The sequence below is a fragment of the Pseudonaja textilis genome, chromosome 4 (assembly GCF_049901715.1).
Source record: "Pseudonaja textilis isolate UNSWEBS1 chromosome 4, rPseTex1.2, whole genome shotgun sequence".
Lineage (NCBI taxonomy): Eukaryota > Metazoa > Chordata > Lepidosauria > Squamata > Elapidae > Pseudonaja > Pseudonaja textilis.
In genome coordinates this window covers 52,057,805-52,070,505 of record NC_141993.1, presented here as the reverse complement: position 1 = coordinate 52,070,505, position 12,701 = coordinate 52,057,805, and the positions used below count along the sequence as shown (strand labels likewise).

At 35.5% G+C, this 12,701-nt stretch overlaps 1 protein-coding gene across 2 annotated transcripts in view; it reads left to right on the top strand.

The window, feature by feature from the left end:
- The window catches only part of UGGT1 (UDP-glucose glycoprotein glucosyltransferase 1), a 49,049-nt gene extending 45,368 nt beyond the window's left edge, over positions 1-3,681 (top strand). For both annotated transcript variants that reach the window (XM_026701280.2, XM_026701279.2), the window contains 3 exons: positions 889-1,005; positions 1,584-1,752; positions 2,779-3,681. In XM_026701280.2, coding sequence (XP_026557065.2) covers positions 889-1,005; positions 1,584-1,752; positions 2,779-2,804 — 312 coding nt within the window. In that variant the 3' untranslated portion in view covers positions 2,805-3,681. The remainder of the gene's footprint in view (positions 1-888; positions 1,006-1,583; positions 1,753-2,778) is intronic.
- Positions 3,682-12,701: the final 9,020 nt, after the last annotated feature.

Below are 12,701 nucleotides of genomic sequence, written 5' to 3'. Positions count from 1 at the left end.
CATTATGGTTACTAGTAGGTGGACAAGTAGGAATATGTATTAGTAGCATCTGGAGTATGGTTATAGGTCTGCAGGAAAGAAGGCCATGATAGAAAGGAGGCATTCACAAACTACTGTACCTTCCCATCCGCTCTGCCTACCTGCTGAAGCATATGGATGTAGCCGAAAGCAAATGTAATGCATCTGGGTTAGTCAAGCTGGCATCCTTATTCTTGATTCAGCATCTTACTAGTTTCAGTTTTCTCAGGACTTTTGCCGTAGGACTGAAATCCCAAACCCAGGTAACAAATGCACTCCTTCATTTCTTGATACTCTGAGGACTTGCAGCCAAGGCTACAGGAGAAAAATAAACATCCATTTGTTTCTTCTGGCTAGAATTCCACCCCCTGCCTCTCACTGCAAGAAGAGAAGCGCTTTATAGCACTCTAGAATATATGACTTTCCGAAGTATAATCCTTTAATCTGCTATAGACACGCAGATGAGCTGTAGTTGCCATCTGTTAAATGCAAGGTACAATAACTCCTTATGATTTAAGAACTTATGGAACTCTTCAGTGATATGGTTGCAGATGAGGTAGGCTCAAAGGTAATTAAAGATAAATGTTTTCCATTGATGCTTGGTCATTTCTAGCATGCTCATCCTAAGGTTCTATTGTTTTATTTTATGTATTCTGTGCTCTGAGAAATACAGCGCCAGTGTATTCCTCAATATAATTGCCTGCCCGAGGGCATGTTTTGTTGTTTTTCAAATTTGGTCAGCAGACAACTTTTTAATGTTTGTAATCCATTTATAGAGGATTAATTTTAATTTATATGCAACTGTAATGCAATTGAAAAGTTTTTTTAAAAATGTACAAAGAAAGGGAACTGTAAATTTCTGTTTTATAGGATTTGCCCAATAACATGATCCATCAGGTCCCCATTAAATCACTACCACAAGAATGGCTTTGGTGTGAAACTTGGTGTGATGATGCTTCAAAGAAGAGAGCAAAGACTATTGATCTGGTAAAGTTGTGTCATTATACTGTGTGTGGAGGGGAAGGTTATCTGGTGAATAGGAGTTCACCAGGCCTGCCACGTGGCCATTTAGAAAACTTCCAGTAGGAAAGAGTCCAGCATATTTTTTGGCAGACTGTTTCACTGTTTCACAGCTCTTAGTTTAATGATGTTCCTCCTTATATTCACACTGAATTGTCTTTCTTTTAATTTCAAGCCTTTTGTCCTTGTCTCAATTTCAATGGGTCCTGCCTTCTGTTGCATGTGGCAGCCTTTCAGATATTTTTATACCTTTTAGTTTTCTCTTTTGCAACCTAAACAACCTCTGATTTCCTTAACTATTCCTCAAGACAGCTCTTCGGTAAACTTACACCAATATTTCCTTGTTGAAGGCCAGTGCCCAGAACAGTACATCAAGTATAGTCTGGCCAGCATAAAATACAATGGAATTACTATCTTCTATGAACTGGACACATTCCCTTCCAATTCTGTATGAGTCTATGCTTGAATCTTAAGTTCTCAAGTTCTCTCAGTAAATTTTTTCCTTACGTGTCCCCATTGCCATTGATGTATGTGTTATATTGCAGTGTAATAATCCAATGACAAAGGAACCCAAGCTGCAGGCAGCAATGAGGATTGTCCCTGAATGGCAGGATTACGATCAAGAAATTAAACAGTTATATAATCAATTCCATCAAGAGAAGGAGTCGGGAATACTAATTACAACAAATGAAACTGAATCCCAAAGTCAGAAAGGTAATTATTTTTAAGGCATTCATTATTGTAAGAAATATCTACAGTATTTCCCATAAAAATCAGAAGATACATGATTGTAAGAGGGTAGAAAGGAACTAAAGCCATTGTGTCCCCATTTTTAGAGGAGAACTTAAATGTAAACTACATACTTCAAGAACTGGTTATATGTAACTTTTTGAGTCATTTCTAACTGAATAGGCATTAAGCAACTACCTGTAATTTGATCTCAGTGAAAATCTAGAAATGGAACTTTTTTCTATCTTAATATTGTTTATAGGTAGTCCTTACTGGTAGTCCTATCCATTCATTCAGCGACTGTTATGATGGTGCTGAACAAGGGATACTTATGACTGGTCCTTGTAGTTGTGTCCCTACATTCACATGATCACAATTGGTGGGCTTGGCAATTAACCCGAAATTATGATGTTATTGCATCCCACCGTGACATGATCATCCTTTGTGACCTTTATTGCTGGCTTCAGACAAGCAGAGTCAATGGTGAAGCCAGCAGGAGATTGCAAATGGTGATCAGCTGACTGCTGAAAATTGCATCAACACAGGATTTGCAACAAGGCTGCAACAATTGCCATTGTAAATTGGTGTGGTCACAGGATGTTGTGCCCTACAAACATTTCATTTAGTGACCAATTTCCAAGTCTCAATTACTATCAGTGTGAGGACTATCAGGAATATTGTTCATGAATAAATTGCATAATTGTCCATTTAGGAATTTGAAGTTTTTTTCTGAAAACCAACCATTCTGCATTTGTCTCTTTATTAGTTGTAGGTAGAGCTGTTGTGTGATTTAACCGTGTTTGTTTTCCAGTTGAGATTTCTCTGTCAGAAATAGGGAAATGTAATAGAAGAAATAGTATTCCTATTTATTTTATCCTTTTGCCATAATAGTACATTAATTGCCAGACCTATTAGTGGTATTTAAATGATATGCAGTTATTATATTTGTGCTCTTCATATTTACCTGCATATTTTCTCTCTCTCTCTCTCTCTCTCTTGTTTTTTCTACAGACACGCTATTGCATGGAGAATTATGATCATGGTGACATACCAAGTGAGACTATTTCATAGACACTTTTTCTATCAAATACTAGTTTTTCTTAATACATTTGCAAAACTGCTGAGTAAAATGGAAGGTGTGGGTCATACATATTATTTCAATTGAGTCTGACAGATTGAATGGGAACTGGATTATTTGAATTAGCTGAATTGATTTTCTTTGCACCTGTGAGAGATTGAAGAATCTACAGAAGGATATGGAACTTGAGTAAAAAAGAAGTGTGGTAAAAAGCCCCTTTTACCAGCTTTTGGCCAAGTCTACCACACTATGCCAATCGGACTCTACACCTTTCTCAGGAGTCCCAAGAAAGGGTAGCTACCTAGAGGATGAAATATGGAGAATACACAGGCATTTCCATCATTTCAAGATGCTGAAGTAGAGATTGCTCTTTCGGACTTGCACAGGGATTTTTATGATATTTTGGACTGATTAATGCAGTCAGAAATCAAATGGATTTTTTTTATCATAGCCTTTGCCCTAATGGGAAAGTCACAGTTCTTTATTTAAATCTTACATTGTGAATATCACCTCAGATAACTCATAACTGAGCAAAAATGTCAAAGCAATCCACAACTTTTGAAATATATATTTGCAAATGTGTATTTTAATGCAGATTTTCTGTGGGACTTAACATCTTTTTCCACTGACAACTTAAAAGGACACTTCTCTCCAATTTATTGAAAACTGCAAAATTATTAGGGCATTAAGACTGCTGTAATTTGTCATCATTCACTGAATGTACTTTTTGTTCATGCAAATCTGTGGAAACTTTTTGATTATGTAAATTTGATAAAGTTTATTTTTTTTCCTCAAAAAAAGCAATGTCAGGTGAATAAAGCCTTCGAGTTCCTATATTTTTTCTTTAATTCTTCTCTTATGGATCCAATATTTGTAATAGTTGTCTTGTTTTTACATATAATATATGCACAACTTTCTGGTCAAATTTTCAATTGTACAAACACATCTATTTAGATGTAAAATTGTATCTAAGGAATATCCAATCTTGTAATGATCCCACCTCCCCACTTGTAATATTTTTTGTTACTGCTTTTCAGATGAAATAAGCAATTTTTGTAGAAAAACATTATATTGTGGATATATTGAATGACTGCCTGCAACTTTGAAATGGTTTCAGATACTTATAACTTGTTTTTTAATATAAAAATATCCTTTGCTAGAAGGATTAGCATCAGAAAAACCCACCACCAGATAAAATCTAAACTGTGAGAGAAAAAAGTGTAGAATTTAAAGTGCAATCTTGTAAGATCCAAACATTGTAAAACTGTATCATAATGCAAGGATACACTATGGTCCCTCATCTGAAAAGTCATGTTTTAGTTTGTGTTGAAATGTTTAATAAGCTAATACATGTAGTCCTCTCTTGCTAACCACTTAGTCAACAACCATTCAAAGTTCGGCCACAATTGAAAAAAGACTTATGACCAGTCCTGAAAGTAGCAGTTTTGTAGCGTCCCTACAATCACACAGTTGAGATTCAGGTGTTCAGGAACTGGCACACTTTTATTTAGTTACTTGTTCATTTTTTATTTATATCCCACCTTTATTATTCTTACAAATAAGTTACAAATAAGGCGGTGAACATATCTAGCACACCTTCCTCCTCCTATTTTTCCCACAATAACCACCCTGTGAGGTATGTTAGGCTGAGAAAGAGTGACTGGCCCAAAGTCACCCAGCTGGCTTTCATGGCTTTCATTTATGATGCTTGTAGCATCTTGCAGGCATATGATTTCCATTTGCAACTTTTACAGACTGCTTCCGACAAGCAAGGTCAATGGTGGAGCCAGCAGAAAATTAAAAGTCGCAGATCCATGATGTTCACTTAACAATCACAGGTGATTTGTTTAACATCAGAGCTTACCAATTGTGGTCAGAACTGAGGTCATAAGTTGGCATGGTTATGTGACATTTCACTTTACAGCAGTGGTGATATTCAGCAGGTCCTGAACGGTTCTGGAGAACCGGTAGTGGAAATTTTGAGTAGCTTGGAGAACCGGCAAATGACTGGAGATTTTACAGAATTCTTCCCTTGCCACGCTCACCAAGCCACATCCATAGAACCAGTAGTAAAAAAAAATGAATCCCACCACTGCTTTACAGCCACATCACTTAGTGACAGAGTTAGTAGTCCCAATTGTGGTCAGTTGTTTTAGAACGGCCTTTCTCAATCTTTTTATCCTGGAGGAAACTGAAATAAATTTCAGATCTCAAGGAACCCCTGCATAAAGTCATGCATACCCTCCAATGCAGTATATTTCTAACCTACAATCCACATTTTACAACAGTTACAGCAACATCAAAGCTGCAGGCTGGCACTGAGTTGTGATATGTGAAAATTCTGATTGCGCACTGTGTGTGGTATATAAAGTCCAAAAATGATTTGGCTTTTTTTTCAATCATGATCCTATGCAAAATCCCAGTGTTTTGTGGAATCCCAGTTGATAAAGACTATTCTAGAACAAGAGCGAGCAATTGTTACAGTCAAAAGCTGCACTTGGTTTATATTACATGTAGACTACAAATAATGCACTAGTAGAAGAGTAATATCATAGGAGAAGGGTGACGAACGAATATTCAGCTTTCTTGTGTTTATTATATTTTTAATTTTACTGAGGGTTGTATAATTAACATGTCCTAGCTTTAATTCAAGTATTTTACATAACTGTTCTTCAGAATTTTACTGCCAGATTTTTGCAGTTTGATGTCAGGATGAAAAACCACCTGTCACAGACTGCTCTCCCTGATCCTAGAATACAATCTTAGGTGAAAATTACATAGTACTTTCTAAAATATAGGTAATATTTTAGGGACATGGTAGTTGTTTGGAAGGTTAGGAAATTAAATAGCTTCTTGTATCGTTTCCTTTAGTAACTCAGTGTTGATACATAGTTTAGCAGCAACAACTTTTGTGCTTTAATGTCACTAATTATTATTTTGTTTTATGAATTATTCAAGGGTTCAATGCCAGTACAATGCTGTTTGATGAGTGAAGACTGTCCCGTTGCTTATAAAGTTAATATGGCTTCCACTGTTTTCCTAAGATCCTTTTTCTTTTCTTTCTTTTCTCTTTTACTCTTTTACTTTGGGTATTGAGGGATCAGATCCTTTTTGATTGCCATAATGAAAATATCTTTAGAACTTTCAGAGCAATATTTTCTGTCCAATTTTGTTATTTTCTTAGCAATTTTTTTACCACTTAGTTGCTCTACTAATGGCATTTACTTTTATTTAAGTATCATATGATATCGCAGCAGTTTTCATGCTTGCATTTTAATAACATTCTATGTGTGGGCAGCTTCTTCATCTCAGTTGCTATTCACAGCAGATTTCATGAATAGCCCATTCTTTGAGCACTGAGATCTGGAACAATTGTTATAAGTTAATGTCCTCAGGATTGTGTAGCTTTACCATTTCTAATTCTGAAAACAGTTGCTTCTGACAATACTCCTAATTCTTCAATTGCTAAGATGTCCAAAGTAGATTTTGAGGAAAAATGCACTCTGTACTGGGAGATAGGAAAAAAGAAACTGCCCTCATCCATATGCCATTTGCCTAATGATAAAGGGAAATTTTAGAAGACATTTCTATGCTCTCCAAGTGCCAATGAATATGTGAAGGTAAGCTGTGTGTTTTGACACCGACTCAGTCCTCAGTCCTGAATCAAAACACCCAGTCTGGGATGATGGACTTTTCTTTAGGGATAAGGGCTTGTTTACTCACTAACATCTTGGTTAAGGTGCAAGCACTCAAGACAATGATTAAAATGATGCATCTCTGGTCTTTGAAACTGTTCTATTGATCTTAATACTACGAGTAATTGGAAAAGTCAGTTGTGGCATTTATCCCTTCATCATGCACTTAAACAATTTCTAAAGTCATTCCAGTCTCCTTTTAATGTTAATGAGAAAGTTATTTTGAACTTCTGATTTGTCCTTGTTAGATGAAATACTTGTTAATAGCACTGTGAGTCCAAGGTGTTGGTGGATAATGTGCACTTTGGTTAATTCTCCTCATATGATCTTGGTTCATAAAATTGTGTACTGAGACCAGATATTTTGCTTTTTACATGTTAGGGCTGTGTACTTTGAACAGTCAGGCGATGGTTGTAGCTACCCATCCTCATCCAATTCATTATGATAAAAGTAAATGTCTGCTATCATTTAAGAGTCCAAACTTCCCTCAACACCACCAGAAACACATCTATTCATGCCATAGTGACATCTTCAGTAATGGACACACATTCCATTGAATGAATTATGCAGAATAGCTACCTGGACACAGCCATTAATATTTGTAGTGCACAACTAGATGAATATACAAGTACATGAGATAATCAACTATGGAATGTTTTAAATGGCACTGAGTATATGTAAAACTCAAGTGTACAAATTCATAAGTGACCAGTTTAAGATCCTTTGTTTTAAATGAGTAACCAGTTATCAGCCACTTCTAGCCCTTTTCAATCCTTAGTACACTTACAGAGACAATATTTTCCAGCATTAATATTTTGTTTTAAAATCTGATTGAACTTAATATCATACATTATTTTAGATTACAAAACTATGTCAGTATGCTGGTCAGTGTATGAAGATAAAACATTTAAAAAGAGTATTACTTCTTATTCTAATGATCCAAATTTTATGGGTTTTTTTAATGCTGCTTAGGAGTCTGAGAAGTATATAATACATGCTATCTGTTATGGCCTGCAAAATAGGAAATGGGTATCTTTAAATTCTCCATACAGAAAATAAATGCAGTATAAGTAATGTAGAATGGAATATGGCACACTATAGTATCTCATATTCAAGACAGAGTTTTATCTTCATTTTGTAAAGGTGGAATAAATTCTCTAAAGAAAAGACTTTAAAACTGCCTTGCAGATTGTTTTTTGTTGTGTATATAGGTAAGCAAGCATTTAGCTCTAGATTAATTCTGTCATCTTCGTACTATTATTTGTAATGTACAGCATATGGAAAAATAAGCACTGAGGAAAATGAATTTGTCATGTCAAATGTATGATTCAACATGAAGATTTGTGCCTATCCTAATCAGAATGATATGATGAAAGTCTAAGTGTCAACAAATATTCAATTTAAAGATTTAAAATTCTTGAATGAGCTAGGAGCTTCACAATTTATACTTTCCAAAATTGAATTATGATTTTTATGTACTTCGTGCCAATGAATCATAAAATATAATGTGTTTTTTTTTAAAAAAAGGTGATACTTGGAAAGCTTTAATAAATTTGTTTTAGTTACTCTGAAAGCTTTATCTACCTATAAACAAGATATGGCATATATCCTGTTGTGGATATATGGTGTCAGTTTTAGCAAAATGAAAAATAAAAGTAACATTTGAATTGAAAACTGAATTGAAGCCAGTTTTCCCCTTACATTACAATTATTATACTCAGGTCAGATGATATAGAGGTCATAATGGTTTGAATTATTGTTTCCTAACTTTAGCAGCTCCCAGAAAAGTGGCAGATAAAAATGCCAATTTTGAATACTTCCTGTCCTTCCTACCCTTTATTGGCTCTTAGCTTAAAGAGAGCTAGAGCAGGGTGTCAAAGTCAATTTCATTGAGGGCCAGTCAGAGTTGTATTAGACCTTGAGGGCTGGGGTGGGCATGGCCAGAGTGGGTGTGGCCAGATTGACATCACTCGTGTTGGGGGTATCTGTGGCTCCCAAGAGCTCTGCCAGGGGGCCCGAGTTCTGTTTTCACAGACAGAGGCACAATGGGCTGATCCTTCACTGTTTCCAGGGTGACCCTGTGGGCCAGATCTAAGAACCCTGTGGGCCGCATCCAACCCACAGTCCATGAGTTTGACACCCCTGAACTAGAGCTTTTAGTAAATGTTCTACTGAAAATAATGGCTTGTGAGTCACATGTTTAGGAAGAGGGATCAAGGATTAACAAGGACCTGAAAATGAATGGAAATATAAAAGCCTTGTTAGATCAGTCGTGGTTTTTATGAAGGATGGGCTATAGCGGATCCTGACTTCTGTACTTATATTAGTTACATTTTATATTTATATTTGCTTATTTCCAAGCTTGTGGACTTTTGGGAAGATACTAGGAAAAATGTTTAATTAATGAAACCTATTGAATAACAACAGAGGTTGGCTTCTAAAACCATTATTGTGTGATCGTTCATATTTGGTTTGTACAGTGCTTTGAATTCAGTCTAGAAAAGGTGCTTTAGAACAGTATTGTTCAATCTCAGCAACTTTATGATGTGTGGACTTCAGCTCCCATAATTGCAGCATGCAGAGTTTTAAAGCTGCTGAGGTTGAGAAACACTGCTTTAGAGTATCAGCATAGCATCTGTCTGCAACATCTTAAGCAGTTATATTTCTCCCAAGGACTGTATATGGCTTTTTAAAAATGTTGCAGACAGCTGCTTATATTTGCACGCTCCCTCACCTTTTGGAGATTGTAGAAAAACAGATCCTTATCCATTCCATGCTGTTGAATGTTTTAAAATGTAAACAACCCCTTTCCAAATTTCATTCAGTGTTTTTTAATATTTGTTTATTTTCCCTGTCACATTAACGCAAAGGGACGTTTCATGTTTCCTCTTTATGCGCATTTTTTAATAAGTGCTTATCTCTGTTAAATCAGTGAAATAATAGTGTTTTGTTCCCTGTTTACCTAGAAAATGATCACTATCAATTTGAAGTGGTTTTGTGTTAGAAATTCAAAATAATCAATTTTATTGAATACATTTGTCTCCCTTTGTAGAATGTTTCAGGACAACATAATGCATTAAAATTTAAATATATGAATAAAACCACAAGATCAAATACATTATGTTGTAGACATACAGCCATGAGTAATAGAATAAAAGCTAACCAACATTGTTAGTCACTTAGTCGTTAAATCAGTTAAGGCAAGCCACAGAAATATCTTCATTGGGTTTTAGTTTGGACTGAAAAAGCTTCTTATATGAGAAGCGAAACGTCTTCAAGGAAAAACAAAGCCAGTTACCTTTTGAAAAAGTACCTTTGGGACACGGTTTTATTTACTTAACAAATTTTTATAGCTATCTATATTATGTAACATCTCACAAATAACAATAAAATAGTAAAAAAAAACCAATAAAAAGCATGAAAGCCAACAAAGTAACGCTCCAGCACCCCAAACACAAACCTTTCCCACACATCCAAAAGAAAATTTCCAAGGTTTGTGGGAAAAGCCAGATCTTTACAGCTTTGGGAAAGCCATGAAGGAGGCTTTGGAAACTCATGGGGAAGGTGTTCCAAAGGGCAGGGGAAGCTACCAAGGGGCAACTACCTATATCCCATTGGATGATAACTTTGAAGGAAAGAGTGCTAGAGTGTGCCCAGCCTATCAGTTCTAATGGAATTGGCAGATGCCCTCGTGGAGAAGTTACCCTGCAAACAGCCTGCATCGATACCAAAAAAAAAAAAAAAAGGTTTTAAAGTTGATAACCAGCACCTTGAATCACATCCAAAAAGAAACAAAGTCAATGCAGCTCTCGCAGCAATGGTGTAACATAGGTAAACCATGATGCAACCAAAACTGCATGTGCTGCTGCACACTAGACAGTTGTAATTTCTGGATGGTCTTGAAGGGCAAGCCCTATGTAGTCAGCACTGCAATTATTCCGCATGGTGTCATCAGAATGTGAATGACTATGAGCAGGCCTCTCAATGCAGCAAATGGTGCAATTGACACACAAGATGTATCTGAATGTATGTACATATATGGAAGATGGCCTGGTGTTTTTATGTTTTGTTTGTTTATGTTTGTTTTAAAAACCAATAAAAATTAAAAAAAACTAAATAAAAAAGATGTATATATATAAAATTCTCCCTAGTTGTGGCTGCCACCGGCTCTTTGAGCAGGTGCTGTGAGTTCAGGAGGACCCCAGTGAGGGTATGTAACCTGGGAAGAGTCAAAGATGGTATCTCACCTGAATCAGATTAAAAATATAACACAATTGAATAAAACAAAGAACTTGGGAGTTTTTGAGTAATCAAATCCTTGGTGTCCCAGATCCAAGTAGACAAATCATTCAAGAAGAACTTTCTGTTTTTAGTTTGTATGTCAAATTATGATTGAAAACATGACTTAAAAGATAGCTTTCTAAATAAAGAATAGCACTTAGTTCAAGGTCCACCAAGTGTTGTGAGCTAGGAGGCAGGCTTGGCATGCGGAGAGCATTGCCACATGTTGTGATGTAACTGTTGGGATGGATGTAGTCAGTTACAAAATAGAATTTTTTTACTCAAAAATGTTGAGCCACTCATTGTCAACTTCTATAAGTCAGTTCCTCCATTTATCTCTTTTTCTGTGTGTAAACACATACTTCATAAAGTACTAAATTTACAGTGTGTTATTATTTTATTAATTGGTGATGCATTTTGTGGCCATAGACACAATCTTAAGAATCCAAGCTTAAAGAAACAAAATATTTAAGGTAGAGATAGAGAACTTGCATTTTGTAGGCCTGATCCAGTCCATCTACATCAAATACATATTTTCCAAATCATAATCAATTATTATATCCTAATGAAAGTTATACCACACAGCAATTTTAATAAATTCTGTGTTTGAATTCTATAATAGAGACTGCCATTTTCAAACTAAATAAACTTGGGGAGAAGCTACTCTGGTAAATATGATGATGGCATTGAAAATAGGCTTTAGCTGCCACTAGCCAGAAGCCTGGATGTCTGTGTTGGCAGAGAATGAATTGGAATTTTATCCCAGCCAATTTAATTAAAACTTAACCTAAAACAAGCATGATTGCAGCATTTCTAAGGAAAAAATAGCAAAAGGTACAGCAGATGCTACTGAGAAATTTACCAATTTTGGGGGGAAGGGGATAGGATTCCATGTCATGAAATAGATTACTAGGAATATCCATCCATCCATCCATCCATCCATCCATTCATTCAACCATCCCTTTCTCCCTCCCTCCCTCCATCCCATCCATTCATCATATTTACATAACTGCACATCTCACAATCAAGTGATTCTGGGAGGCATACATAAAGTTAAAAAGAAAGTATACAAATTAATATTAAGATTAAAAACTTTAAAATTATAAAAGTCACAAAAACAGAATAAAAAGGGGAGGTGTTAATTATCCAGGAGCCATTTCAATATTTTGCCAGTTATAATACTATCCAAGTGAATTGTCTCAAGCTTTCCCTATTTTAGGTTCAGCTAATGAAATAGGAATAATATGCATCCATTATTTTAAGGACAAAGAAGGAACAGTGAAAAACCCATAGGTGGAACACTTGTATTATCAAAGTGCTACATATAATGATAGAATGTGGGATATTTTCATCTGTGGAAGAATTTATATTGGAAATCCAGAATTCAAGAAATTACAGTTGAATTCATATTTGTATGGTAATTGTTTGCAATTAAGTTGAATAAACAGTTCAGTAGCAATTTCTATGCAACAGAAGGAAATAATACTGGAGGGAGAGAGAAATTACCGATACCTAATTTTTATTTTTGGAACCACTTTTAAACAGAACAAAACTTTTGGTACGTACTGATATAGAACATAAAATTCATTGATGCATACTTTATACTTAATTATGTAAATATGAAGAAAATTGAGTATTAGGAAAATTGCTTGCAGCATGTGTTTATCAGTAACAAAAAATGCAAGTCTACTAGCTACTGCCCTGAAACTAACCCATGTTAAATATTCATGGAGGGAACCACTCTGCTCCTTTTGTTGAGGCACAGTAAAATTTGGCTTTAGAGAGAATGCAAATTGTGTTGATATTCTTTTTTGCCAATTCAAGAATGTGAGAAACGGACATTAACACATCTGTGAGGAGCTATTTATTTATTTAGATTT